Here is a 27,227-nt window from a genome sequence, read left to right as displayed (position 1 = left end):
ACACCTGACCGCACTTTTTTTTTTTTGGACAGTGGAATTCATCCACACGAACAAGAGATCATTCAAAGTGGGAATCACACAACACTTCTCTCCTCTATTAAAAGATATAAACCCACTAAAATTCACTGATTCCAATTCAGATTCGAGCAATCAAATAATATCTGGGGTTGTTTTAAGGGTTTCTTTACAATATAGATGTTTCTGGAAAAAAATATATCTCCAAATGTACACAGCAAGGACAAGTCCAGACAAATTACCCTCAGCAAGCTGCACTCAAATGTCTGAATATCTAGTCCAGCTGAAACACAGGTAGCAGATACAGGGGGACGTGGTGGGAAGACACCTTCATGGAGGTCACCACCGAACATCTCCTGGTCAGGGAACCTAGGCAAGAAACCTTGCTTACATCTACCAGATCTGGGGGAAGATAGTGAATTAGGCCTACAACTGATCAATTCCGACCCCAGTTATGACAAAGTAATTTTACTTATACCCTTGTCATTACATCAAATTACAATTAGGTCTTGATAAAGCACACCCAGGAACAGATCTCAAATACAAGAAATACTGAAACTGCTCCAATGACAAGCCAACATACCGACATACGCAGTACATTTTATACCGTATTATTAAAATTACCACCAGGTTTGCTCATCAGATCCACCAAGTTAGACTACTTTGCGGCAGGGACATCAATTTAATATTTCACATTTTTTTATTTAATTTCTTTTACAATTATATACAATACACAGGCAGCAGATACTATTTCTTTTTAATATACAAGGAAACAAGGAGAGCCATTAACTTAGGCTAATATGATGCTAAGATCCATTTCAGACAATACACGTGTTACTCAACAAAATCAGAAATCAGTTGGTTTAAAAATGGATGTGAAGAATTGATCTAAAAAGCCCACAATATATACAGATAAGCCAAGATTGCATTTAGTCATTCAGTCAAAAAAAATCAGTCATATTTACCTCCATATACATATCACACTGCTCGCAAAGATTCAATTTGCAAAAACATCTGATTTGGTCACAAAAGAAAAGACAGTCTAGAAGAATGCATGTAAAAAGCATAGCATCTTTTCATCCTACAGAACAAGTTCATGGGTGGTTCTGCATTTACATCATCACAAAACCTCTCAGCAGTATGTTCGTATATTGACTGAAACCCCGGTGCACTCGACATCCTAATGTGGGCTGATGGACGTGGCCTTGCAGGTGACATGTTCCAATGCTCATAGTCCAGAACGTGTTAGAGGATGTACAGAACAGAGGAAACACAATGAGGTATTTATTCTGGTGACAAGAGCCCCTATTCTCAGCAGACGAGCCAAAGGCGCGGCACCCGGCGCGTGAAACCACATGACACCGATTCAGAGTTGCTCTAAGACCACAATGTCTAACCTTTTTGTATTTTTGTTTCGTTAATTCTTCCCTGCCTCTTTTTGCAACATCACTGAATAGTCACGATTTCACCGGACTCAGAGCCCAGTGACCAGCACCTGAACAGGGCAAATCCTGGGTTTTCCACCTAAAGGGAAAGGCACATTTTTGTCATAACAGGCAGTTTCGCAAGACGTCAATTATCACCACTGTGCAACAACGTTGTTAGATGTCAATTCACGTCTGTTGAGCAGGAGAAAGTGAGTGGGGATGAGGGGGGGGGGCATTTTTATATGGTCGAGATGATGGCTTTAAAATACCAAGAGAAATATCATTTTCAATGGTGCATAGCACTACATTCAAAGAGTATGCGAATCTAGACAGATTTGTACCAAAGGACCCACAAAGAGAAATGCAGTGCGATATACCTGTATGTGTTTGTTTTGTTCCATTTCAAGTTTATCACATTTCTTAAACTGTAGAATTTTCAGCAATTCAGTGGTTGTTCGGATGGCATTTGGGAGGGGGAAGGTCAAGGAACACAAAATGGACATCATGAAGTCTATATAAAAACAGGGCCCATGCTGAAGAGAACATATTCTGCAAACCTTCAACAGTGTTCACCAATAGCCAACCAGGAAATGCACTTCCAATTGCCCAGTGTCACTCAGTCTTGGTTTGACCGCCAGCGTGCTCACAACTAGAATACAGATGAGCGAAACATTAACTACACAGCCAACAACGAAGAAGCCTGATTGTTTTTGTCATCAAGTCATCAAGCCCATTTACTCCAAACGTGGAACAGAATATTCGGGAGAGAAAGAAAAAACAAGGAATAAAAGCGATGGGTGCCAAACGTCACAGAACATTCCTAAAATGGTTCAAGTTCAAAAATAACCCAAACCAGTGAATCTTGTCCATTTCATTATAAAATTAAAATGGGAGAGTATTGCTATGTGTCGGAAAGAACTGCTCTGCAAAATGTTTAAAATGATTTTATGAAGTCTAAACAGTGAATTATTTTTATTTTTTTTTAAATCTTGTATGCCACCAGTGAAGTTGCTCCCTTATCCTGACCCAAAAATGAAGTGTTAGCATATCCATCAAATACCAGCAACACTCAAAGCTCAAAAAATATTTTTATTCTCCTGACTGTGTCCCCCCAGCCCACAGTCACAGGGGTCAAACACTCTGATTTCCCTTTAATGTTGAATGTGAGCATTCAAAAGCTTTCCATCCTTATACACCCTGCATAATCTGACATGATTCAAATGAGCTTCATGTCCTTCTGGTTAATAACTCAGCAAAAAAAGCTGAAAGACGTCAGTGCTACAGTGCAAAAAATTAAGTCCAGATTCTCACAAACTCCTCAAATCAAATGGCCTTTTTTGCAAAACTGCAATTCATTCTTCAATCCAGTGGAACTAACACGTTTTATATAAAGCATATGCTTACCAGGACCTAGAAGTTTGTACTTGGAGCAACAAGCTAGCAGGCTCAACAGAATATTGCTCCTGCAGTTTCAAACATAACCAACTGAAATACAGTAAAAAATAAAATAAAAAATACCAAAGCCATCGAAAATAGTGATTACCCAACAAGATCTGGAACAGTGACCAGCTCTGCGTGGTGAATAGACGGTGTGATAAAGTGCATACGTCATAGTCTTCGACCCCAAAGACCCCAAAGAAAAAAACCATCAACAGTTCACAAAATCATTCTGATCTTCCCAACCACTTCCAATTAGATTAAGTTAAAAACCAAGAAATATGCACACAGACACACCCACACACAAACAATGACAGCAGCTCCTTACAGCAATGGCCCAGGAAGGTGAGACCCCACCCCCACACCTGTAAGTGACTTGGGGGGGGGGGGAAGCTGATGTATCTGAAATGATGGGGTTTGGAGATTGCCTGAACAGCAAAAGGTAAGTGATCAGTGCCTATTGCAAGCCATGACTTCGAAAGACCAAGGTTGGAACCACAAGTTGCAAAGTCTGGAAATGGACACGATGGTATCTGCTTGCTGTTGTCTCCTCGCCACCTTTGCTGTCACCAACGTCGTCGTCGTTGATTCACGTCAGCGGGTCGATGTCCCCTTGCGACCCCAGGGCAGCAGCCTTCCGTGTCACCGGCGAGTGGCACATCCAGGCCCTCCCCACACCCTCAGTTCCCTAGGTGGGTCTTCGAGAGTGAGGCCATCACTGCCAGGACTGAGGGGGGAAACTGTTGACCTCAGCCAGGTCCTGAAGCGGAGATCCTTTGTGGGTGTATGTCAGCTTGATCCTCATTCGCAGCTGATGCTGAACATTAAAAAAATTTTAGGTTATTATGAGCAAAACTGTCCAATTAGGATGGTTTATGCATTCCAGCTGTTTACTGGAGAATCTTTTTTTTTTTTTTTTTTAAACATTCTTTTTCATCTTAATCAACCAGAATCAATTTCTGACACGGGACAGTGAGAACAGAGGAAGCTTCTTACCTTCTGGGGGTTGAGTATCTTGATGACCTGTGTGACTGCACCCTGGTTAAGGGCGGGGATGACATTACTGCTGGGTGACAGGAGCTGAAGCTGGAACGTCTGGTCAGAGAAAAAAAAAAAAAAAAAGATCTACGGGTGAAGGAACTGGAAAACCATGCCCTAGAAGGCCCCACCACCTGTCATGACTGAGACCATGATCTTCAGATGCATCAAACTCACCTTTGGTACGGCAGCCTGGAACACAAAGTTCGTCATCTCTGTCTCGGTGTGGTTGGAAGCGTGAATGGTTATGATGGCTATATTTGGATTTGTGTTGGACCTCTCAAATGTGAACTCTATTTTCAAGCCATTCTTGTTGTATGCCGTCATTGGCGGGATACCTACGAACACACATTAAGGCACATTGTGGCACCGACAGTGAACATTCCCCTCAGATGTAATACAAATGGAAAAAATAAATGAATACAAATGCAAATCAATCAAAGTGAAAATCAGCATTGGAGCAAAACAATGATTGAATACATTATGAAAAATTCCTCTAACAGGTTTTACGTAAGAGGTGGCGGTTATAACCCCAAGCCACAAAAAGTGTCACAGACAGGTCGGCTGTGGTCACCTGCAGCAACATCATTAAAAAGTGGCTGTGAGGAGACGCCGTCGAGCAGGAAGGAAGGCTGAGACACAGGAACTTGAGGGGCGGGGTCACCTATTATCCGGAGCGAGAGAGAGACACAATATCCACAACCATTTGAAATGAAAAATAAACTTATGATTACAAGGAACAGATACAGTATTTGGTCAAAATGCAGAAGGATTCCTGGTATATATTATTTGGGGGGAATAACTATTGCAACGTTCTCTGCAAGAAAAGGGTGAAAGACGTGAACAGGCATCTGCAGCGAACAGAACGTTTCACAAGAAAAGGACCGAAAGTTTCATGTGACAGAGTTCCATTGCTTCGCCTGCATACAAGATAGGGAACTCCCAATATCCCAAACAGGTCATTCATTTTAAACAGTGTTATCAGAGATGATGATGACACGTAGCCGATAACTGGAAAGCTACTGGGGGACAGAGCCGGGAACATGGACTGACCTGACAGAGAGAGATCCCCCAGCAGGTCGAGCAGCTCGCCCCCTGCGGACGCCGGCTTCGCTGCCGGGGTGGTCTGGATCACAGGCGCCACGTCATTCCCTCCAAGGAGGTCCAGCAAATCATTAGCCTGAAACATGAGTAGAGCCTCAAGACACCTTCCCTGAAGCCACGCAATTTCAAGTGGGCTGCCAAGGTAGAAACAATTATCGACAAATAATTAAAGCCAAGAAACCACTTATTTTTTCAGAAACAAGCCAATATGATAATAGGTTCTGTGCTATGAATGTTATAAATCATTCCAATTTTCAGAATATGCCAAGGTCTTAATAAAATATTTCTCTGCAACCCGTGCAAACAGTTAGAAGAAAGGGCTTATGCGGTGGATGACGTCAGCTCAGACCCCAGGGGCACAAGCAGATCTTATCCAAGGTCTGGAGGCTGAAGCACATGCAGAAACACGGCGAGGTGAAGTAAGGCTTGAGAGCAAGCCAAAGGCCTCGGGTCATGTGACCGACTCTGCGTCTGCCAATGTTCCCAATGTGGCCGGGCATTATACAAGTCAGGGAAGCAGACAATGGGCATAACTCGCTGATCTGTGCTCTGCTGAACACTGTATGCCAAGAACAATGTAATAAACTTGTAATAAACTCGACATGTTAATTAGCCAAAAATGCCTTCATTATAACACTCAGTGCACACAATCTGATTTAGGGACCTTCACACAACAAAAGCATCTCATCCATTTCAATGCAGTTCTTTTCATTTGCATTTTGGGGTATAACAGCAGCTTATTCTGTGAGGCACTAGGAGAGACTTGATGAGGACAAGGAGATGCACCCTTTTACACAGAGAGGCGTGTGTGTGCATATAAATAGGCTCTCGGATTTAAACCTAGTAATTAAAAAGGCCTCTAAAGTTAAACTGACTTAGAGGCAACGTTGGCTGCTTAGCTTCAAGGCGTCCAAATGAAAAATAAAAACATCTTACTATAGAACTGGAAGGGTGCATTTAGGTCATTTCCAGTTTATAATAAACATCACTGAGGACTGAACATGGGATCTCTCAGGTACACTTTGTACACACATTTTTATAACACTTTTTAAAAGGCAGGTTGCGCTAAAATTTAATTGGATTTAAAGAACTAGTTTTAGTTAAGTTAGTACAGTTAAGTGTTGTGTGCTTGTGTGAAATATTGGTATTGGTCAAACATCTTGGGGGAAAAATTCTGTCGGGCATTTTCTTGACCTTGCCATTGTTCATTTAATTTAAAAATTGAGGAAATCCTAAAATGAAAATGGCAATCAGACAAGGATACATATAATGAACAACCTACATAGACATTCAATAGCATTTTTTGAGAAAATATTAAAAAAGACCCACAAGTTTATAACTTCCAATAGTCCTGGGTTATGCTCAACTGGATAAAACACTTATCAGAGCCAGATCACTTGGTTGCGATTCGGGATCAGCTGAGACAATGAATCTATACTATTCGGTTCCCATATCTTCCCCCAAGCCATTAGAGGCTATGCTGACTATCAAGAACAAATATTTCCATTGTCGTCATTTCCCCTCCTGCTATGCATAACAGCTACTGGAATGTTATCACATTTAAAGACACAAGTCAGGCATTTCAGTCATTTCAGCAGGAAGATAAGCTTTTAATGCAGTCCTGTGGGGGGCACAACTGAGGCGCTTAACTAAGCAGAAGCGCACAATTACTGTAAAAAGTCTCACTTCTGCACAAAGACTGCACTGCCATAGCAACCAGCACCTAAACGGAATGCCGGCTGACAGGGCGAAATAACAATTGTGCAGTTTAATCTGCAGCGACATTTTTAACGGGCCAACCTTCTGCCCAACCAGGGGTGCGTTTCTCGAAACCATCGTTGCTACCTACGTTAGCAACTTGCGTGGTTCAAACTATGTAAGTACGACGCAGGTGTTTCTCGAAACCATAGTTCAAACTACATAGGTAACGATACTGCGGACTTACGTGGTGCGATGTATCGTTGAACGACGCAGGTGTTTCTCGAAACCATAGTTCGAACGAACGTTCGCAAACACTGTCGTTAAGTTGTGTAGTTCGAACTACAGCTCACGAGCTGTAGTTAGAAGCGTAGTTATATGTAAATTCGTCAGCGATGGTGGAAAATACAGTGCAATAAGGGTATAGTCACCGTGTAAGTAAGAAATTTAATAATCTTTAATACCTAATAAGAAATAATTTAGCTCTACGATCACATATAATGTGAAGTTGTCTGAAAATGTAGTTTGAAACGTAATTGTTGTGTGGGTCTCTGGTCATAAGTACGGTAACTGTCTGTAGTGAGCAAATCTCAGACTGCAAAGTATTAATTAGCACAGGGGTGGGTAATTTTATCCAGTAAAAGCAGAATGACACTACAGCGGCCAGATACGAATCCATGCCTTTGTTCTCGGGAAATTACGTCTGTAATGTTTGGTTATTACACACACCTGTGTATTCCAGTCAGCCAGTATAACAATATTCTGTAAGCGACAACGTCGGAATAAAAGTTATTCTGTTTATCACTCCAAGGAGCGTCGAATTATTTTTCCGCGATTGCTAATTTTCATTTTATTGGCTTTATGTGACTGACAGAAATTGATGTCACAAATAAATATACATGTGTGTGTGTGATTATTATATATTTTACACAGTTCGCAAGTGTTTGTACGCGACCGGCTGTGAAAGTGCGTTGTTTGTTGTTGCGCACGACTTGTCGTGAGTCTGACCAATCAGCGCTGGAACCATTGTGGTTTAAACTACGGTAGGTTAGCCGTGAGTCTGACCAATCAGCGCTGGAACCACTGTAGTTCCAACTACATAAGTCCTAACTAACTAACTAACTAACTAACGTGGTTCGAACAACTGTGGTACGACGGTTTCGAGAAACAGTCGTTGGTCGGATGTTGGTTAGTTTGAACTACCATAGTACGATGCATCGTTAATGCTAACTTCCGTCGTTGTTCGAGAAACGCACCCCAGAGTGACTAACTTGGTGTCATTCCACACCTGCTCACTTAGTTTACTTAAGGTACTTTAAAAAAAAAAAAAAACAAATGAACAAACAAAATTCACTCGAGAGATGGAAGCTAGTTATCAAAATGCTGCTGTTCACTGCGGTAACACACCAGACTCTAGGCTTTCTAGACAGGATGTTGAACTCTGTCCACTACCACCCCACCCTTGCCCCCTGCCCCTGGACCATAACTAGAGAGTCACTACCTACCAAGTACCCTACTGTAGCCGCTACCATATAAAGACAATATTACACCTGCTGGTAACTGTCTTTTTGCACACCTGTTACTGGTCCTTTGCTGTTTTTGCACTACCGACTTTTACATATTGTACATATGGTATTTATCGTATATCTTATATGTTTATACTTTTATATTTAATACTGCACTACGAAGGGGAGAGAGAAACAGCATTTCAATTCCCTTGTATGATATGGACATATAGTAAATTGACAATAAAAGGCTATTTGATTTGAAGATTATTGAGTCGAATCTCATGTCAGTCTGTTCCTGTGCATCTCCCACAGGTGGTAGGTAGGGAGTGACACGTGACTAGGAGACACCCCCCCCCCCCCCCCCAGTCGACAGACTTGTATAAACTCCTCTCAGGGTCTGATAGTATTCAAAAGCAGAGTTACTAATGGTGGCTAAGTCTGGACAGATGTGGACCCCAGAGAGAGCAGCTCAGACAGTCTACAGACTGGAGGCTTCCAGTGGTCAGCCTGAGTTAAGCAGGTGGTTTTTGCCAGTTCTCTGGTGCAAACTGCAACACAGTAATGTTAGGCTCCACCCAGACTTCTGACTGTCATGCCAAGACAAACCAACAAACAGCTACAATGTTACTTGTTGCCAGCAGATGTCCCTCTTTGATGACAGAGGGAGGGGCGTTTCAAAACAGCCACCCATTACACAAATACCCATACGGATCAAACGTCGGCTGGCGAGTTACAGATCTTACCTGGCTGGCGGGTTGCGTGATGCTGGGCGGGTGCTTGGACTCCAGTCCTGATGGCTCCGCCTCCCCGTTGGTCTGCACCATCTCCGTTGGTCCATTGGTGGCGGTCTTCTCCATTATCGGCATTCGCTCAAGTAGGGCAGACCTTCAGGTGCCATAAACCACACACTTTTAATTATTTCCATCTTATCAAAGGGAGCCAACATCATCCATGAAAGACACTGTCTACTTTAAATATTTTACGCCTGTATGCAAAAAATGTGTAATCAAGCTATGCTTTATTTGCTAGGGGTGGGCTAAATGACCTAAAATGATCACCACAGTATTTTTCACTTTTTGCACGATGATGGTATTATTTCAATGTATTACTTTTTTCAGGTTTTAGAAGGAATAACATGTCCTGTCCCTTTATGTAAATCAAAATATTTTTATAATATATTAAGTACATGGAATGTATCGTTTTCACTTAGGACACATGGGACAGTATCAATAGCATTTATTTTGTAAAATGCCTGAATATCTTACTTTTCCATGCTATAACAAAACCAAAATTACCAGCTCTGCTGTTACTGAAAGACAAACACTTTTGAGGTCATTTCACACAAATGAAAGCATCAAGGCAACCAGCTACCGACATTATCCGTACTGTGCTGACATCCCTCCCGTCCGGAAGTCTCCCGCATGTTGATGCCGGCTCCCTGACACCCGCAGATTATATACAATATCCTGGGCGTTTGTTTGTAAGAGCGAGAGCACGCCTGAGGGGGCAAAGACCCTAGAGCTTATCGAGAATCTTTGGAGGAGGAGGGCAGGCGTCATGGAGCCACTATCACCATGCGGGAGACTCCCAGGACTTCTGCGGGAGCTGGGAAGTCGGCACAATGAAATATTTAAATGATGTTTTTCTCAGAGTAACTCGTGAGAGTAAGGAGGGGGATGTAACAATGCATCGGTGCTGTATCACGACACGCAGACAAAGCTTCCTTATTGAAGTTTGCTCCGTGCTGGAAGATTTAAAACCGAAGAAGTTCCAAATAACAGAGGTGATCTGATCCCGTTTTGGAACGAGACTCTCCTCACCTTGTCGACACCTCAGCTGGTTCCGACATTCCACTCATGTCTTTTTTTATTCCTCTTTCCCAGTCTTCCTTACTTTTATGAGCCTAAGCCTAAGCCTAACCCTAGCTTAAGTGGCACGGTGTCACCACACGTTAACTGGGCAGTTGTGCCTTTACCATGCACCTTGTGTGAAGGCAGGGACGCATATATATGCTGATCCAGCAAATATGTTTTACTTTTTAAATTGCTACTATCTACATGCAACCAGGGTATTTTTGTTTAATATGTATAGTTACACAAAATCTGGTTATTTTGAATGTATTAATTTGCTAATCATGACAGAGCGTCAGAATGGGTTTGGTCGAAAATTCAAACGTAGATAAACCAGTTACATATACTATATAAGGACAAGTATTCAGACTACAACTGAAGCTTTGAAGAAAATAAAATGCTTTATTTTTTATAAATAGGCTGTTGTATAATTAGGCTATTGACTGCAGTCTACGTGGTATAGAGCAATCCATGTCATAGTGCACAATCACACCGGTAATGACTATGGCACGGGTGCACCCCCACCTCTAATATTTGTCATCACAAATGGCCACACAGTTATTACAGTGCAGTTTACATAACTATCATATCATTGGAAGCCATCACATACTAAGCAAATTCTTTAACAAAACACTGATGAAAGACAATGGCTGCCGTAAATCCCTACATAATCCTCCAGCTCAGCAGAGGGCGCTCACCTCATGTGATCATACTTCTTGAAGAGAGCGTTGTACTCCACCGCCCTCTGCTGTAGCTCCACATCTATGCTACTGCCGTAGACAGACACCACTTTCTTTATCCGACTGGAAATGACAAACAACGGGACACAGGTTACAGGACATGCTTAGAACACCAGTTAAAAGCCCCTCTGACATTTTCCCATCTCCCTGGATTTGGGCTGGAGGCTTGTGCCGCTGCTTCGTCAGACAGACTAGCTCATTAGCAAAAGGTGCTTACTTCACGCTGGGCAGCTTCATGGACACAGTAAGGGCATAGCCCCAGGTCACTGGGGAGGACAATTTCAAGAAAGGTGCTTACTTCACGCTGCTGAAACGAGTGGACAGCTTCATCACTGCAGTAAGGGCATAGCCTCGGGTCACTGGGGAAGACAGGTTAGAAGCCAGAAGACCTTCCAAAACATCAAGGACCTCGTCTTCTGTTACCTACGGACAAAGGAGGAACAGTTCAGCACTGCCACTGGGCCAGGAGCTTTGTAAACAGCATCAGGAGCAGCTGGGATATACCTGGATAGGTTCCTCCTCCTCACACTGGCCTGACACCAGTAGGTCCCCATACTCGCCTATACACCAGGAAGATACCTGCACTAGAGGTTGCTGGAGGAAGGGAAAACAAGCTTTTATGCCATAGCTTCAGAAGAGCAAAGCTACACACCACACTCATACACAACATCTAGCCTTGCTGAATAAACAAGGCTCTTTTTTAGACTTGGCAGTTGACGCAAAGGTCCCCAGAAGGATGCGGGAAATAGCAAAGTGAGCAACCAGTGACAATCCTATCCTGCTGCCTCCGCTCTCCTTAAGTGGTTTTGAAGCTTTTCCTTCAATAGTCCCAACAATGTCACACCTTGTACTAATCACATCTTCTTCATGGTATAGATAAGAGCTATTCTGCCTGAAGTGTTTTGCCATCAGGGTGACCAATGGCAAACAAGTTTTCACAGAGGTGCCAAATGAAACCTACAACCTATACTGGGTCGTGGTCTGCAGCAGATGATCAAAGAGGGGACGATGACAAGATCACTGTTTAAAACTGTGGGAGATGGGGGGTGGGGGGGGGTGGGACTTAGACACACGGAAATGAATTTTCACATTGTGCTGGAAGATGGGACCCTCAAGTCAGAAGGCACTCTACACTCGACTCAAAGCCACTCAAGCGTTGATCTCCTGATATTACATTGCAAAGAACAACAAGTTACGGAGTTTTTATAGTCATGAAGGACACGAGAAGGACTAACAGACCTAATACCATGCTGTCAATGACTCATATATCAGTTAGATTTCACTGACACCCCTTCTATAAGACAGTTATATGGGCTTATGCACCAATAACTGGCGCAAATTGAATTTTTATAGCCAGGTTCAGACAGGACATGCAAAATATATATTCCTGGCAACTGTTAAAGTCAGAAATGAGAAAATGGAAAATACTGTTGGTCAGTATGGACTCTGAATAGACATAAGCTAGAAAGCAACCAATCAGCTTTAGCAAAATCTAACAACCTCTTCATTGCCGATGTATTCCATCATCGTTAACATCACTGGATGGCGTGCCATCACCTCAGTGACAAATGACGGAAAAGCTCAATATAAACAGCAGTGATGTGGCCTAGAGCAGACTGGAGAACAGATGATTAACTACAAGCATCACATAAAGGCCATCAGAATTCTAAGATCAAGGCCATCAGAATGACCTTGAGAATATGCCCCTTGAGAATATATCAAGTGTTTTCAGGGACAATATCAGGAACCAATTAGAAATGCTGGACCTATCAGATAGAGAACAAGAGGAACCTCAGAAAGAGTTTAAGGAAATCATCTGAGAGCAATCTGGAAAAAAGACTGAAAATTACAAAAGAGAGGGTATTAAAAGAATTGTGAATTCCAAAAGCTACCAGAAAAGACAAATATTTGCAAAATCAGAGAACGAAGGGCTGCTTATTCATAAGATCCATGGCATTAAAATGAAGTTTCAGCCATGAGTAGATGTTAAAACAGGGGTCACCAACCTTTTTGAAACTGAGAGCTACTTCACAGGTACTGAGCCACACGAAGGGCTACCAGTTTGATACACTCTTCTTAAATAACAAATTTGCTCAGTATAAGAAGCATGTTTTAAATGCTTTTTTCCCCCAGATATTGTCAGTTTCAAATCTATATACATGCAAAAATAAGTACAATAATAAAGAAAAGATGAAAGAAACACACAGAGGACCACTAAGGCAAAGATGACAAGCAAGATATATTTAATGAGGTCAGACACATGGAGGATACTCCAGTAAGAGAAGATGAGGTCACATTATCTCTGAGATGACCTCTGAAAAGCAGACAATGAGGACAGAGGCATTCCAATAGAAAACGTACAAGCTAATGAAGGAAGAAAAAAATGAATGAATGAATGAATGAATGGTGTCGACCAAACTGAGCCAGCAAATATGAAAACATCTCAATGGCCTACAGACAGAAAGAGAGATTTATATTCCAATAGCAAAATAAGGAGATCTAACTGGACTGGAAAAGAACCATGGATTCAAGAATGGTTAAAGAATCAAGAACCTTCATCCTTGTTTGGATTAAGTGATTCTTTATGGACCTGACAGGTGGACAATGGACAAAACAGGACCAGAGTTCAGATATCCTTGAACTTTGCTGGCAAAAAACAACAAACAGATTCTTGAACGAGTCTGCATTTTCATTTGAAGTATAAATAACCTAACTAAAATCTATCTTTGGACATATGAGGAGACCTAGGGCATGGAATAAGACCATAATGCTTCAAAACATTTAAGAGGCATAAGACAAATCAGCAACAAGATGAATGAACTCAAATCAGTAAAACCATTAACATGCCACTGGGAAACCAGAAGAACGAGACAGATGACAGGACAGTATTCTCTGGATGGCTGCCAGGAGTTGACATTTACTGAACAGCAGAACACTACTACTACTAGTACTACGACTACTAACCACCCACCACCACATTTACCTCTATGCACAACCATGACAAGATTAACTGGTTAGAAGATGGATTTTACCTCTGGTATTGCTGATTCAACTAACAATGAGCTTGTGCTTTCATCGATTACTTTCAAAATCAGACAAATCTTATTTTATTAAGACAATATTGTTAAAAGAACAAAAGTGAGAGGAGGAAGCGGAGTTGCAGACTTGCACACCTGTGAGATGTCATCCAGTAGGGCCTTGTAGAGCCTCTGGACTGTGTAGGAATGTATCTCCACGCTGTTTGTGATCAGCTGGATGAGGTTGGGGACACAATCGTCCCTAACGTAGCTCCCCGCCTGCAGCCATCACAGAGACCAGGGACTCAGCTGGGCATGTTGCACACTTTACTTCTTAAAACTACAAACACTGTTTATAGGTATTTTACAAATGTAATTCACTTCATCTTTCGCAAAACAACAGGGGCCAACCTATGAGTTAAAACTCCTAACATGTTATCCTGGTCCTTAATAATTCTGTTGCCATCTGCTCTGCCATTATGGCTCCAAATCCCTAACCCTAACTACAACCAAACGGAGTTGCACTTCTGTAACTGAAGCTGTAAACCTAGTGTCCATGACTGAAAAACATTCTCCATAGTTAAAGAAATATTGCTACACGACTAGTGAAAGTGAATCAGATGTAAAGCACAGCATTCAAATGTTTTAGATCTTCCTAAATAAAGCAGAGCACACTATTCAAATATTCCTGACACCAGAGGCAAACGCATCAGATTAAATATGGTCCTTCAAGGGTTTTGTAAGACTGTGTGTTGTAATAGAAAACGGCATTGAAAGGAAGCCCTTACTGTTGTCAGTACCCTCATGATCGTGTCTATGTGCCACCGCTTCGAAGGCGCGTACCTACGGCCAAAACATTAGGCAGGTTAATCAGCAACATGCATCAGAGGGGAACATAAAAATTACAGAAACAAAGACCAGGGGAAGAGGGCGGTTATAGTGGGCAAAGCGGAGCATGTGGCAGGGTCCCGTAAGCTCTGCACAGGGTCCCGTAAGCTCTGCACAGGGTCCCGTAAGCTCTGCACAGGGTCCCGTAAGCTCTGCACAGGGTCCCGTAAGCTCAATGCCGTCAGATAAAATAAGTCTCAGCAGAGTTTCTCTGACGATGGATCACTCATTTTATCATCACGCGACATAACTGCTAAAAGGTGACGCTTCAGTGGACAGAAAACAACGAAAAGCATTTTAATCCACCCCAAAATACACCCAACTTTCATCACACAGTTCGTTACGATTAAGCATATTCTTTATGGTTTTCCTTCTGGAAGCAATCTGGCACCCAGGGACTTTAAAATGAGTGCCAAATTTGACAGGCACGGTGTTCAGACTGGGTTATCGGCGACACTTACTTCTCAGCGGCGAGGAAGATGCCAGACGCGCAGTCCGCTTTGAATTCTGGGTCGCAGGAGTCCAGAAAATGGAGCAACTCTTTCATCATCCCGCGGATGTTGTTCCCGTTCACCAGAGCAAAGCTGAGCTCCATTGCGCGCCTAGAGACCGATAGAGGAGCGTTAGAAAAATAAAATAAAATAAATCACTGCCAATGTGTGACAAATTCACAGCTGCTTCCAGCAACTGAGAGCTTTGCTCACCTCTTGATAGACACATCCAGGTCTTTCAAACAGTCCACAATGGTGCTCCTATGCCTCTGTACTGCATTGTGGTCCGTCTGCACAGTCTTCAGCAGAGATGTTAATGCCACATACCTATGCGTGGACATCAGAGGCCAGAGGACTTCACCAATGACGTCAATGGATAATGTACAGGTGTCAACAGGATAACCAATGGGAGATGTTTACCCAATAAAACAGAAGAACATGGCTCACCTTATATTTTTGTCATTGTTTAGTAAGAATCGGCCCAATATGTTAATTGCTAAAACCTGGGGGGTGGGGGGGGGGGGGAAATCAGAGTTTAGATTTCAAGATATGTTAATAAAGTGAAAATAAAGTGAACTTTAGAACTTTATACGTTACACAACTAGAAACTACAGAAAAAACACAACACACAGACAAAATAATATAACAACAATTGAGCACGAGGTGAAAGTCAACTCACCCTCAGTCCACTTTCAGACTTGATGTCCATTATGGTCAGAACCGTTTCGTAAAGTATGGCATTTCCTACATTTTTACTCGTCTCTGTGTTGGTTGCCACCTTAAAAAAAATTGCATAAAAAAATTTGAATTGGAGTATGGAAGGTATTAAAACCACAGCAGCTCAGGGAAAAACACCAGACAAGCGTGCGGGCACTCACTTGGGCGAGGATGTCGTTCATAGCTTCGCTGGAGTCGTCGTCATTCCTACCCAGAATCCTCAGCAGCCGCAATATCCGTACCTGAGCAAAAACGTCCTGTCAATAGTGAACCGGCCAGGTAGATCACGGAGAGACAAGGACGGGGAGGGTGGCTCCTCACCTGCAGGAACGGGTCACTGATGCCCGACACGTCGTGTTCTGGTGAGTACCCCGACATGATGAGGTTCTTTAGGATTCGGACTAGCTGTGGAACAAGCTGAAAGGAGAGCCACGCACTGGTGAGGCTAAGGTTTGCCTCTAGGCGGCGAGGAACTAACAGCATTTTTAAAAGTGAACTGTGACACAAATATAGTTTTCTACATGGCAGATGCATACATTCAGTCACAAATAAAAACAACACTTAACACAAGAAATCTAAGTGGAATCGTTTTCTTTTATCAAATGATTAAAGGGAGGCAGATTATTCTCAAATGTGTATAATGATTGTTAGATTATTAATAAGGAGAATTAATGTGGTCTAAGGACATTTGCCGAAACACTCATCATCATATAAAGCCTCTCAATATAAATTCAATAAAAATCAGGTTTGAATATTAACAGACGACAACAGGACAACCTACACTTACACCCAGATTCATTAATAAGAGAAATTATTAGTGCCCACAAACAGATGGTGACAGAATGAATAATTACAACATCCTATGATTAGTTTGGAGGGTGTAAAGTAACTGGAAGATAATGGATTTAGCTAAAAAAAATAAAATAAAATTAATCGGAACCATACAATGGAAACTGAAGACAGACAACTGCCAAGTACTAGAAAGAGGGAAAAAGCGGTATATAGACCACAGCCATGACGCCCACGTGAACCGATCACCCTGAAGAAGCATGCACCACGAATGAAGCAGAATGTGCTCTTACCTTCTCATTCTAACACAGGAATTTCAACAAAGACAAATGACAGAAAAATGAGGCAGATGTTAGGAGGAACTAGAAGAGATTTAAAGTTTAAAGAAGAGATTCAAATAATGCTTTGATTATGAATATGAGGAGCGGCCGAGCTGGGAAGTCATTCACAGATTTTTTTTGGGGGGGGGGGGGGGGGGTTGGAGAGAAGACAGAATTCACAAGCTGGTATACAGAGATTAAAAAAAAACATCCCAGGCTGAGCCCATTCTACCTAACGAAAACTCAGTATAATGGTCCTACTGCCATTACAGATACACCCAAAACAAACGAATGGTTTCAAGTTATAATATAAATTCACAACTAAAAATACAACCCACCTGAAAGTCAGAATTAAGAGGAAAAAAAGGCCCTCAGCCCTCAATTCAGACTGGCCTATTAAATGGACGACTATAATTTAAATACTGACAGCGAGGCAGCAGAAGCATGCAGGGAAGGGTGCAGGGAAGGGTGCAGGGAAGGGTGCAGGGAAGGGTGCAGGGAAGGGTGCAGGGAAGGGTGCAGGGAAGGGTGCAGGGAAGGGTGCAGGGAAGGGTGCAGGGAAGGGTGCAGGGAAGGGTGCAGGGAAGGGTGCAGGACTCTCGTACCTTGCGAAAGTGAGCGAGCATGTCGGGGCTGCGCTCGCACATCTCCGTGAGCAGGACGACCGATGTGTGGAGAACACCTGGGCACAGGAGTACAAGGGCATGTGAATGCAGCACCAGCCATGCCTCCATGAGGCTTCACGCACAACCACGGGCGGGAAAACCGATTGGCTGGGATTTTCAGTTCGGTTCCTTATTATTTGGAGAAAACCAAAGCTAATGAAACAAAAAACTGGAAATGCTGCCACTAGGCCCCATCTGCAAATTATCTTTTTTAATTAGAGAAAGAACCACTAATGTGCTCATTATATTCAGAGGTTCCAATGGTTAGTAAGCTTGTACGATACTGAAAGATGCAATGGATTGAAGTGTCAATTAAAAATCACCTAGCAACCGTCATTACTGGTTTTGAAAGATTTTAAACAATGGGTCTGCAGTAGAAGACTTCCCATATTAAAAGCAAGACATGCATTTCTTTCTCCAAGAAACATATCCCTCAACCACATTCACACTGAACCTTTAACCCAAGACTCACATCCTGGCACATCATCAAAACAAAAACAAAAAAAAATTCTAGTTTTATCCTAAGGGCAAAATATCACTGTGTGCCCACCAATCGCTGAAACAACACAGGTTTATCACAGAAAAAAATGAAGCCTTCAACTTTAAGGTGAAGGCAGCACAGATTACAGTTTTTAATTTTCCCCAACACAAAGTAGCACATTAAAAGAAGAATCAATTCTTCAGCTTCCAGCTTTAAACTTCACACGATAAGCAGGGTTTCCCCAGAGTTGTCAGCAACACACCTTTTAATACAGCTGACCAAAAGCTGTTCAATTTCAAATTCCACTGACACAGCATTGATTTTACTTATTAACTTCTCTTTCGGGCTCAACAGCAAGGCAGTGAGTGGAATTCTGAGCTACTGCTTGTAAGTTCAGCAGAGAATAACACACCTGCTACATCTACAGAAACCAGGTTAAAGAGCAATATGTGAAGGTCCACCCCCAACCCCCCAACACCCCCCCCCCCCCCCACACTGCCTCTCCATGCAGAGGGTCTCACCGTGGTTCTTCTCACTCAGCAGATTCTTAGTGGCGGGCAGGAACATCTCCATCAGCTCTGGTACTTTCCTGATGACGTGAACAGCACACAACGCTGCCTGCAGACGGAGGCGACAGATTTCAGAAACAAAACTCATTACCATACAAGACACGCCATCCTGCACAAGCAATATAAAACTATGCTGTTCAGGGAAAAAAAACTACAACAAAAAGGAAAAACCTGCCATCTTTATTTACAGATAACGCCTGAAGGAAACGACAGGATTTGTGGGAACTGGCAGCATGAGATGAGCTGAAATACTGTGCCTCGAAAAAGGATTCAGACCTTTGGATCTCACATTTCATTATTTAGAAGCTTGATGTCATGAGGCTTGATGTCAATTATTTATTGACTACTGAACAACATACTCCAAATGTTCCAAGCAAAAATATCTAAAGCCATAAGTAAATGTGCAATAACAATACAAATTCCACAATCCTTCCCACATTGACACTCACGCTACTTGTCTGAGAAGACAAATTCACTGTGTTGAGCATCTCTTATAACATCGTGCATTTGAAGAACATGAAAACAAAGACCAAGGGCCCATGAAACAAACTCAGGGGTCGAGCAATTTCATTAAACGAGCCTCAGGGCAAAATGGGAAATTTTCGTGGAAAGACCAAGCCTTATGCTCAGGGAAGATCTCACAACACTCAACACCATCTCATCCACAATGTTTTAAGGAGGGAAAAAAAAAAAAAGTCAATTTAACTACATCACACAAAATGTGACACGAAAAAAATGCATTGTTCACTTCTGAAAAGTGCCGCATAGCAAGAGCTTTGCAATAGGTGTGCAAGCCCAACCCTACTGAGCCAAACCCATGAGTGCCGAGAACGGCTCAGGCTGGGAGGTACGGGCTGCTCGGATGGACTTAGGGGATGTACCTTTTTCCTCAGGTAGGAGTTTGACGTCTTGAGGAGCTTCTCCACTTCCCCTGCGAGGTCGCGGCACATCTCGGCCGAGCCCATGCAGCCCAGCGTGCATAAGGCCAGGCCCTGCACGTACTGCGTGCTGTGGTTCAGGTCACTGCATGGAGGGACGGAGCAGAGAAAGCAGGTTTCTGAGTGTCCACTTAGAGAATGCTGTGCATGACAGCTTTGGCAGACCGTCTTACAGAAAAGTAGCAGCTCACGTCACTAATATTTCCCCAAGCTTTACTTAAACATCCTTGCGATCGGCGGCGGAACAGGAGACTCTCCTCACTTCTTTATGCAATTCGTCATCAGTAGATGGACATCTTGTCTCTCATCCAGCAGTAACATAGCTCCCAGGTACCCTATTCGCTTGTCGGTGAACTTCTGAGACGCAATCAATTTCAGGCACTCCAACTGTGAAAACAGATTCATTAATTTTTAATTAACAAAATGACAATACAGATGTACACAAACAAGATTGTGTATGTATTCTCGCTACAGCGTTACTCAGAGGGGAAAACCTGAAAGCAGCACGAGCATCAGTACCTGCCCAAAGTGTGCCGGATAGCCCAGCATGTGCATGTAGAGTAGCTTAGCAACATTCCTACAGCGGTATGTATGATCCTCCTCTCTGAAGGACGACCTAATAGCAGCGCATTCTTTCTGGATCATTTCCCGTTCCTCTGCCTGGGTCCGTGCAGTCCGGATAGTCCGGATCAGCTCCCGCAGCCTGATCGGAGCTGGCATGCTCTTGAAGAGGGAGATAAAAGATGGTTAACGTTGCAACAGAAACTTAAAGCAAGTTCCACTTTGTTTTTTTTAATTGAATGGTTCATTAAGATGAAAGTAAGTCTAGCTGACAGATATGCACAGGGAACCACACAACAGTACATCTCTACCTGAGTTTCAAATATCAGACTACTCAGAACACTTACTCAAAGCGATCCAGAAGCGCTCTCTCTCTCTCTCTCTCTCTGTATTAAGTTCAAAGTTCCATCACAACAGATACAACTCTTAAAGACTACTGGAGATGAAGTTCTTCCCGGAAGCCATTTTTAAAAGGGCAAAAATAAAACTCCAGATAAGCACATAAACTTTTATTGACAATAACAAGGACAGCTGACATTCCATTCTGATCCTCTCCCCACGTCTACAAAGAAAAGCATTAAGGTTTCAAAGCATCAGTACTCCAGCTGATTAAAAATTAAAGCAAGCTCATGCTCAGTGGTGGGATTGAGTTCTCCAGGCTTTACATTTAGTCCAAAAAGTCAATTAACTGCCATGCCTATGTTTACACAACACATTCTACTTACATCCAGCTAACAGACCTCACAGGAAAATAATCCAATACTGGGATTATGTGAAAAGATGTTTGATTCTACTACCATGAATGATAAATCAATCATAAAACACACACTGAGTCAAAAGGAAATCATTAATCTGCTTGTATTGGAAAGAAACAGTCTACAATACTACAAAATCTCACGACACCATCACTAAATGGTAATTCCAGCAAGTCATCGTCAAAATTGATTGCTTCCATTTGACAAAGCTTTGAAACTCCAAAAGACACACACCTTTGCAGTGCTCGATTTTAACGGTCATCCAGGACGATCAAATTCTCTCTCGGGTAACAATAGGCACTGCTGGTAGCCCGACGGACAACCACAAAAAAATATCCCCAGGTGCCTTCATTGCCAAAAGGTTCTTCATTTAGTGCATTAAGACTGAATAATCAAGGCTGGCACCTGTCCCTTATAATATGGCATACTCCCTTATTGGAATGCTGCATCCCATATTATACGGGAAAAGTGGCAACTCTCTTTATAATTCGGCCTGAATTAGCAATGTTGAACATTGTAAATTACCGTTTTTCTACAAACACTAAAGACGGTGGATCTGGTCCTTATGCATAAATGTTATAATTTCAATGCTCCTGTGATGTCCATATGTAATATAATAAACACTGTTGACTTGATTAACAAGGATTTGGGCGGCGCGACTCCACTTTTACACTGATTTTCAATAAATACATTGGATTTTCTTTTTGTCTTGTGCAGTGAACATCATAAATGCATAAAATATGAACTGGAATTTTTTTCTCAACAAAAAATGCATTACACAAATTACATAAAATTTTAATTACATATTCTTTTAAGTTAGTCTACAAAATAACTGTGGTTCTGTACAGTTTGTTCGACAATTCTAATCATCTCATGAGTCGGCAACTCGTTATGAATTTCTTTTTCACATTATCTTTGCACGGTTGATATCTAATGTTAGTGATACGTATTAAACATTTACATATAGTGTTTTATATCATATAGGCCTAAGGCGATATTGATGTAGGTACTGACAGACAGAAGATTCGTCTTCTAAATAGGTAATGTAAACTTATGGGATCAATACAGCCTTTCCAGTAGGGTAGCCACATTTATGAGCAGGCAACCTGGATTTACCCAGGAAGTTGCCCTATGGACAACCTGGAAAAATCCTTAAAATTGAGCAATGCTCTGTGTCACACAATACCCGACTTTCCATTGTAAAAACTGAAAGCTATACATAGAAAGAACATGCCACCAGATATAAATGCTTCACTGCATAAAAACTCACATCACATTTAAAGTTTACCTGCCAACCAGTACTGCTGAGTCAATCACATCATGAAGGTTAATCTGAGAGTCATTTGAAATGACAGATAACCCTTAAAAAAAAAAAATCAAGGCTCTTCCCTGCAGTTCCCTGCAACTCTTAAAGTATTAAATTCCCCAATCTTCCTTTCATTTTTCACCTGCTACTAAAACCATTCACAGCGTAAAATGTCGAGTGTAATGGCTTCAAGGCATTGACTGAAGCAGAACTTGTAATGTCACATTCCCAAATCTAACTAAACCTAGTGGGGGCACCAACAGGGCTTGGGAACAACTCTCTTTCAACCACAGTAAGATTTAAGTTTGGTGCCAGCCTTCAGTTATGACAGGTCACATTTTTAACCATTTGGGGAACTAACATCACTTTATATAAAGAAAACTAATTGTTAAACATAGCTACTTCCTCTTAATTAAACAAGACAAAATCCAGTTCACGTCTAGTTTAAAAAGCAAACAAAAAAGTTACCTGTAAACGGTCATACAACTGGTCAAAAGAAAATGCAAACTCAATTCCCGCATCCAGAAAACTCATTTTCAAATTATCGTCTCGCCTGTTTTAAAGTTGTGTGATTCAGCTTTACAAAAGCGCCAGCATACGACCAGGAAGAGAGTATCCACTGCTTGGGGCGGGGCTTAACGCATTTGACTTGCCACAGGGAGGGGAATACAATGCAAAACGCATGGATGAGAACTGAAAAATCTGACGTCTATTTGACTTGAAGACCAACACAGACCGTAAACAAAAAAGCAATAACACAGCTGTTTCACTCAGACATTATAAACTTGCTAGCCAAACATTTCCGGACTTCCCTTAACCAGTATTGCTGTCATGGTTGTTAGCATTAAAGCACAGCTCTCTAGCCTCAAAGGAATGCTAAATTTCAGGCAGTGAGCACAGCACTGGAAAATGGGATGCACTGAATTGTGCTTCAAGTGCTCTGACTCCTGACTATATTACCTTAGCCTGCATAGCAAAGGAATAGTAGTTAACTATTAATATTACCAGTCTGCTGACTTCTTCCTAGTATTCACCGATCCTATAGAGCAGACAGCCGTTAACTACCAAGGTAAGTAGCAGATACATTTATGTGCTCGATACATTCCAATACATTTAAGACAGAAATCACAGAAGGAGAAAAAGGTACATTTCTGAGAATCTATATATTTGGCACACATAACACTAATTGTTCACAATAATATAAGCCACAGATTCTACAGACAGAAAGTAGGGGCTCTGGACTGGGGAGGGTTAATACCTGCATCACACTTCTGTCAGCCAGTGTTAACTGACCTCTGTGAATGTGAATTTCCCTATTCTGGCAGTCCAGGCTCAGCTGGACATATCCACACTCACAGACTGAAGTAACAGGTCTATCTACACCTCACATGAGCAAACATTTTTAAAAATGCATTTTACTTTATCCAGCGTCTGATTCCATATCACCAGGCCCTTACAGCCAACCAAAAAAAAAAAGTTTGGCAGATCAGGTTTTCCAGCACAAATGTTAACGGCAGGTTAAAAAGTACATGAAAAACACCATGGACAAGCATTTAGACCTTAAGCAGCAGAGTTCATTTTTTACTTATGACTAATTTTGCCTTTGCCATGACTTCATAATGTTAACGATACAATTACACCTAATGGATGTTAATTACCAATAATTACCTTGTTTCAATTTTTGTGGATACAGCCTAGACTGCACTGCAAAAAGAATAGGCATCTACAAAACAGCGGGCAGGTTGCTTAGAAAAGGAGGTAAAAGATAAATTAGATTTCCTTTAATTATAGCCAGCATACAAACCCACACAATCAGTCTAAAGGTAGAGCAAGATGAGAACCACATTAAGGCATCCATAACTTGAGACCATTTTCTGGCCTCACACTGACGACAGCGTCAGGTGGTGTTTTGTTCTATCCCTTCATGTGACGTAACCTCTGGTATGAGTGCAAAATGAATACTCGTCCCTCACTAACTAGGTTACTCGGTCACAGAAACTTTCATACTCAGTAAAATGCAAAACTCTTCCTCGAAATATGCAAGACGTTTATGGTGGAGTTAGTCCAAGTTTTATTATTGACCAAATGGTTTGTAGTTTATCATCATCAAAATGAACATTGCTCTGAGTGCAAGACTCAGAAGAAAACGGGACTGAGGACAATAGAGGGATTAGAAATGGGGTTTGGGGGGGGGGGGCAAGTGGTTGGGGGGCAACAAGCTGAGGTATGTTCACTCAAGTCTGCTTGCGGAGTTGCAGAGTGAGAAGAAAAACAGCACAGTTGAGCCTAGTTATTAGTGCTGAGGATTTCTTCATTTCACACTTTAATATTGGCAATTTAAACACAAGGAATAAAAATGCAACAGGTTCCACACAATGACTTATTAATATTAAATAAATCTTTAAATCATATTGTTCCATCAAGCCTGCACTGCAGCTGACACCAGCTGTAGCTATAAAAACAGCTGCTCCTGTGAGACTCTCTCTGATGTAACACCATGAACCTGGAAAGAGGCGAACTGTGCGCATGTCTGTGTGAGAGCAGACATGATCTGTGGCCCAGCACACAGGCAGAGCAACCACTGAATTCCTGCGTCAAGTGATGACAGCAGTACCACTGAATCACCTTTTGTAAAAGAGTCTGCGCAAACAGATGTGAACGAAAACCCAACTCTGGCACACATCCGACTTTATTGCAAACTTCCCCCATATTTCATTCAACCTTGCCTTCATTGTCTAATTATTCTCAAGAATACACCAGGGGAAAAGGACAGTCTTCATCAAATTAAAACATTAACACGTGAGAGTTAAGGTTCGTAGTATTTAAGGACATACATGGCGGTTTTTAAATGCGGCAGGTTTTGACATTTTAATCTCTCATTTAGCTGCCAAGTTAACATCGTGTGCTTTTTGCCATCATCGAGCTGCTTGCATAGAATGAATGACTTCTTGCAATTCTAGGGGTTAAGGGAAAGTTGCGGGAATATGAAAAGGTCCCAGAAACCGTCTAACTGCCGTAAAAATCAGGGCATCGTGTGATACAGGCACATCAGCGAGGTCTTCAATCTCTAGGCCCATGCAATCTACATTTCCACAAGATCGATTTCAAAACGGCTACATCTGAGATCTCCTCAGTACTGCCCCTCGGACCGCTCACGCCAAACAGCCAGAGGAGGTTTTAATCGTCTCAGCAACCGCATCCTCCCAAATAATTTAACAACAACCCAAGTAACCTCACTTTGGATGTAGGGTTTGATTGGCGAATGCTTTAACGCTGTGATCTGCGACGCCTCTGGCATGAAATGACACCCATACGAGAAACGGTGACAGTTTTATACTAAATCAATTAAACTGCCTCCTTGCCGTCACGCTTTAAGGGATGGTTTTGCTTTCTACCTACCAGCCCCTGTACGTCAGTATTACAGTCACAGCACATGTAAAAATTCAAAAACCCAAACGAGGGGTAAGTTGGTGACGAACTAATGTGGTTCATTCATTTACCAAAAAGAAGACTCTTGCGTCGTAACGTCACCCAGAACTTTATGGAGGGCCGCATAGTTAGCAGCGCCGACTAAGTGCCTCATAAATATGCTTTTTTGAAACAACCATATACTCTAGAGCAAGAAGCTATCCTAACGTGTCACGTCCCGAAGACCATGCCGACACTCTGGAGAGTCACGGCCGGCCCGCATCGGGCGTAGGGCTTCGAGCCACGCGGAATCCGCCCATTAAAACGTCCGTAGGCGCAACGTCTCTTCCTGGCTGAGTATACGGCCCCTTATCTGTATACTACAGCAGGCTCGGGGGGCGACATGTCGCTTAGCTGGCGACGACGTTCATTTCGCCGTGTTTGCCAGCCCGTCTCGGGCCTTCCCGGCGGCAGCGTTATACAGAAGCCCGGGGAGAAAGGCTCCTATCGGCGGCGCTAGTGTCCCCGTCAGTCTAAGCTACACCGAGATGAGGGGTGCACCGTCTGCCACACACACCTTTCCCACTGTTTTTTAAAAGACAGACACATGAAGCGACGGCGATATCCCACCCGAGCAAGGAAGGGAAGCACGAAAACGAGCTCGACAGCCGACCTGACTGGCGAAACACCTTCCTGCTGTAGACACCCCCATGCCAGCTACAGCCCCGGCGGACATCATCGTCCATAAGGATTGGCGTAGAAACGCGTACTTCATCACCCAGGCTGCCCGAGACGCAAGCTTACATTTAAACGCCACGCAACCGTTCCCGACTATACTCACCAGCCTCAGTGACACCAGACAGAAAGCGGAATCGTCTCTCTTAGCGGGCGAGAGAGGAAGGAGCCCAACATTCAAAATGGCGGCTCTCTCAAGCCTCAGCACTTGTACCGCAGGCGGAGGATTACAGTAAATAAAGGTCTGAGCACGGGGCGCCACGCGGGCCCCGCGTCACATCCATTTATTCTACCTCGAGAATTTGAGGTCGAGCCGCCCTGGGCACCACAGGGAATTAGTTTCTGTGACTCGCCCCCCGCAGACAGTCATCCCCTGAAATGACTTTAGTAAACATAGCTTCCACTAACCCAGAACGGTATGCATTCAATTAAGAATGCAACTTTGAAAGTATTGTGTTAACGAAGCATATCACGTTGTGGTTTTTTTAGGTACTAGTGCAAAACACCTTTATAGTGCTACTTTTTCCACATACAATTAAGTATTGGAAAAGAAAATTAGAAATGGTCTTCAGGTACCCATTACGACAAGTTAAGAGATAGGCTTGTCTGTAGATTAATAAAACGACAAGACCTGTCCATTGGTTCAAGTTGGTGTTATTTATAGTGGCGTGTGCACCTTAGTGCGGATGTACTGCAATTTAAAGCGGCACTACTGGAGTTGTGCTGCGGTCTCGACTTCACCTCGTGGCAGTCGGTGATGACGTCACAGA

General features: G+C 42.6%; 1 protein-coding gene across 3 annotated transcripts; it reads right to left on the bottom strand.

Moving 5' to 3' along the window:
* Positions 1-692: 692 nt before the first annotated feature.
* Positions 693-23,126, bottom strand: ap1g1 (adaptor related protein complex 1 subunit gamma 1). Of its 3 annotated transcripts, XM_023790707.2 has the most exons (24): positions 22,783-23,126; positions 20,212-20,415; positions 19,955-20,079; positions 19,636-19,777; positions 18,707-18,803; positions 17,645-17,721; positions 17,013-17,021; positions 16,252-16,347; positions 16,092-16,172; positions 15,893-15,991; positions 15,661-15,716; positions 15,427-15,540; positions 15,184-15,324; positions 14,623-14,677; positions 13,991-14,113; positions 11,322-11,411; positions 11,116-11,240; positions 10,776-10,880; positions 8,971-9,112; positions 4,971-5,097; positions 4,492-4,581; positions 4,095-4,255; positions 3,876-3,974; positions 693-3,696 (listed from the first exon to the last, which is right to left on the bottom strand). In XM_023790707.2, exons 1-24 carry the CDS (start codon positions 22,846-22,848, stop codon positions 3,595-3,597), a joined length of 2,526 nt encoding a protein of 841 aa, XP_023646475.1. In that variant the 5' UTR covers positions 22,849-23,126; the 3' UTR covers positions 693-3,594. The 3 variants fall into 3 exon arrangements, with proteins under 3 accessions (XP_023646475.1, XP_023646476.1, XP_072574350.1); XM_023790708.2 differs by lacking the exon at positions 17,013-17,021 and having other exon boundaries at positions 22,783-23,125; XM_072718249.1 differs by lacking the exons at positions 17,013-17,021; positions 20,212-20,415; positions 22,783-23,126 and having other exon boundaries at positions 19,884-20,001.
* Positions 23,127-27,227: the final 4,101 nt, after the last annotated feature.

Source organism: Paramormyrops kingsleyae, chromosome 11 (assembly GCF_048594095.1).
Source record: "Paramormyrops kingsleyae isolate MSU_618 chromosome 11, PKINGS_0.4, whole genome shotgun sequence".
In the NCBI taxonomy this organism is placed as follows: domain Eukaryota; kingdom Metazoa; phylum Chordata; class Actinopteri; order Osteoglossiformes; family Mormyridae; genus Paramormyrops; species Paramormyrops kingsleyae.
The sequence above is the reverse complement of the archived record's forward strand: the minus strand, read 5'-3'. Positions and strand labels throughout refer to the sequence as shown.

Coding starts and splice junctions, on each gene's coding strand:
- ap1g1 (XM_023790707.2), bottom strand. CDS start 22,848: ATGAGTTTTCTGGATGCGGGAATTGAGTTTGCATTTTCTTTTGACCAG. Junction 20,416..22,782: donor AGTTGTATGACCGTTTACAG/GTAACTTTTTTG, acceptor TCCCTCTTCAAG/AGCATGCCAGCTCCGATCAG. Junction 14,678..15,183: donor ATCTTCCTCGCCGCTGAGAA/GTAAGTGTCGCC, acceptor TTTTGGCCGTAG/GTACGCGCCTTCGAAGCGGT.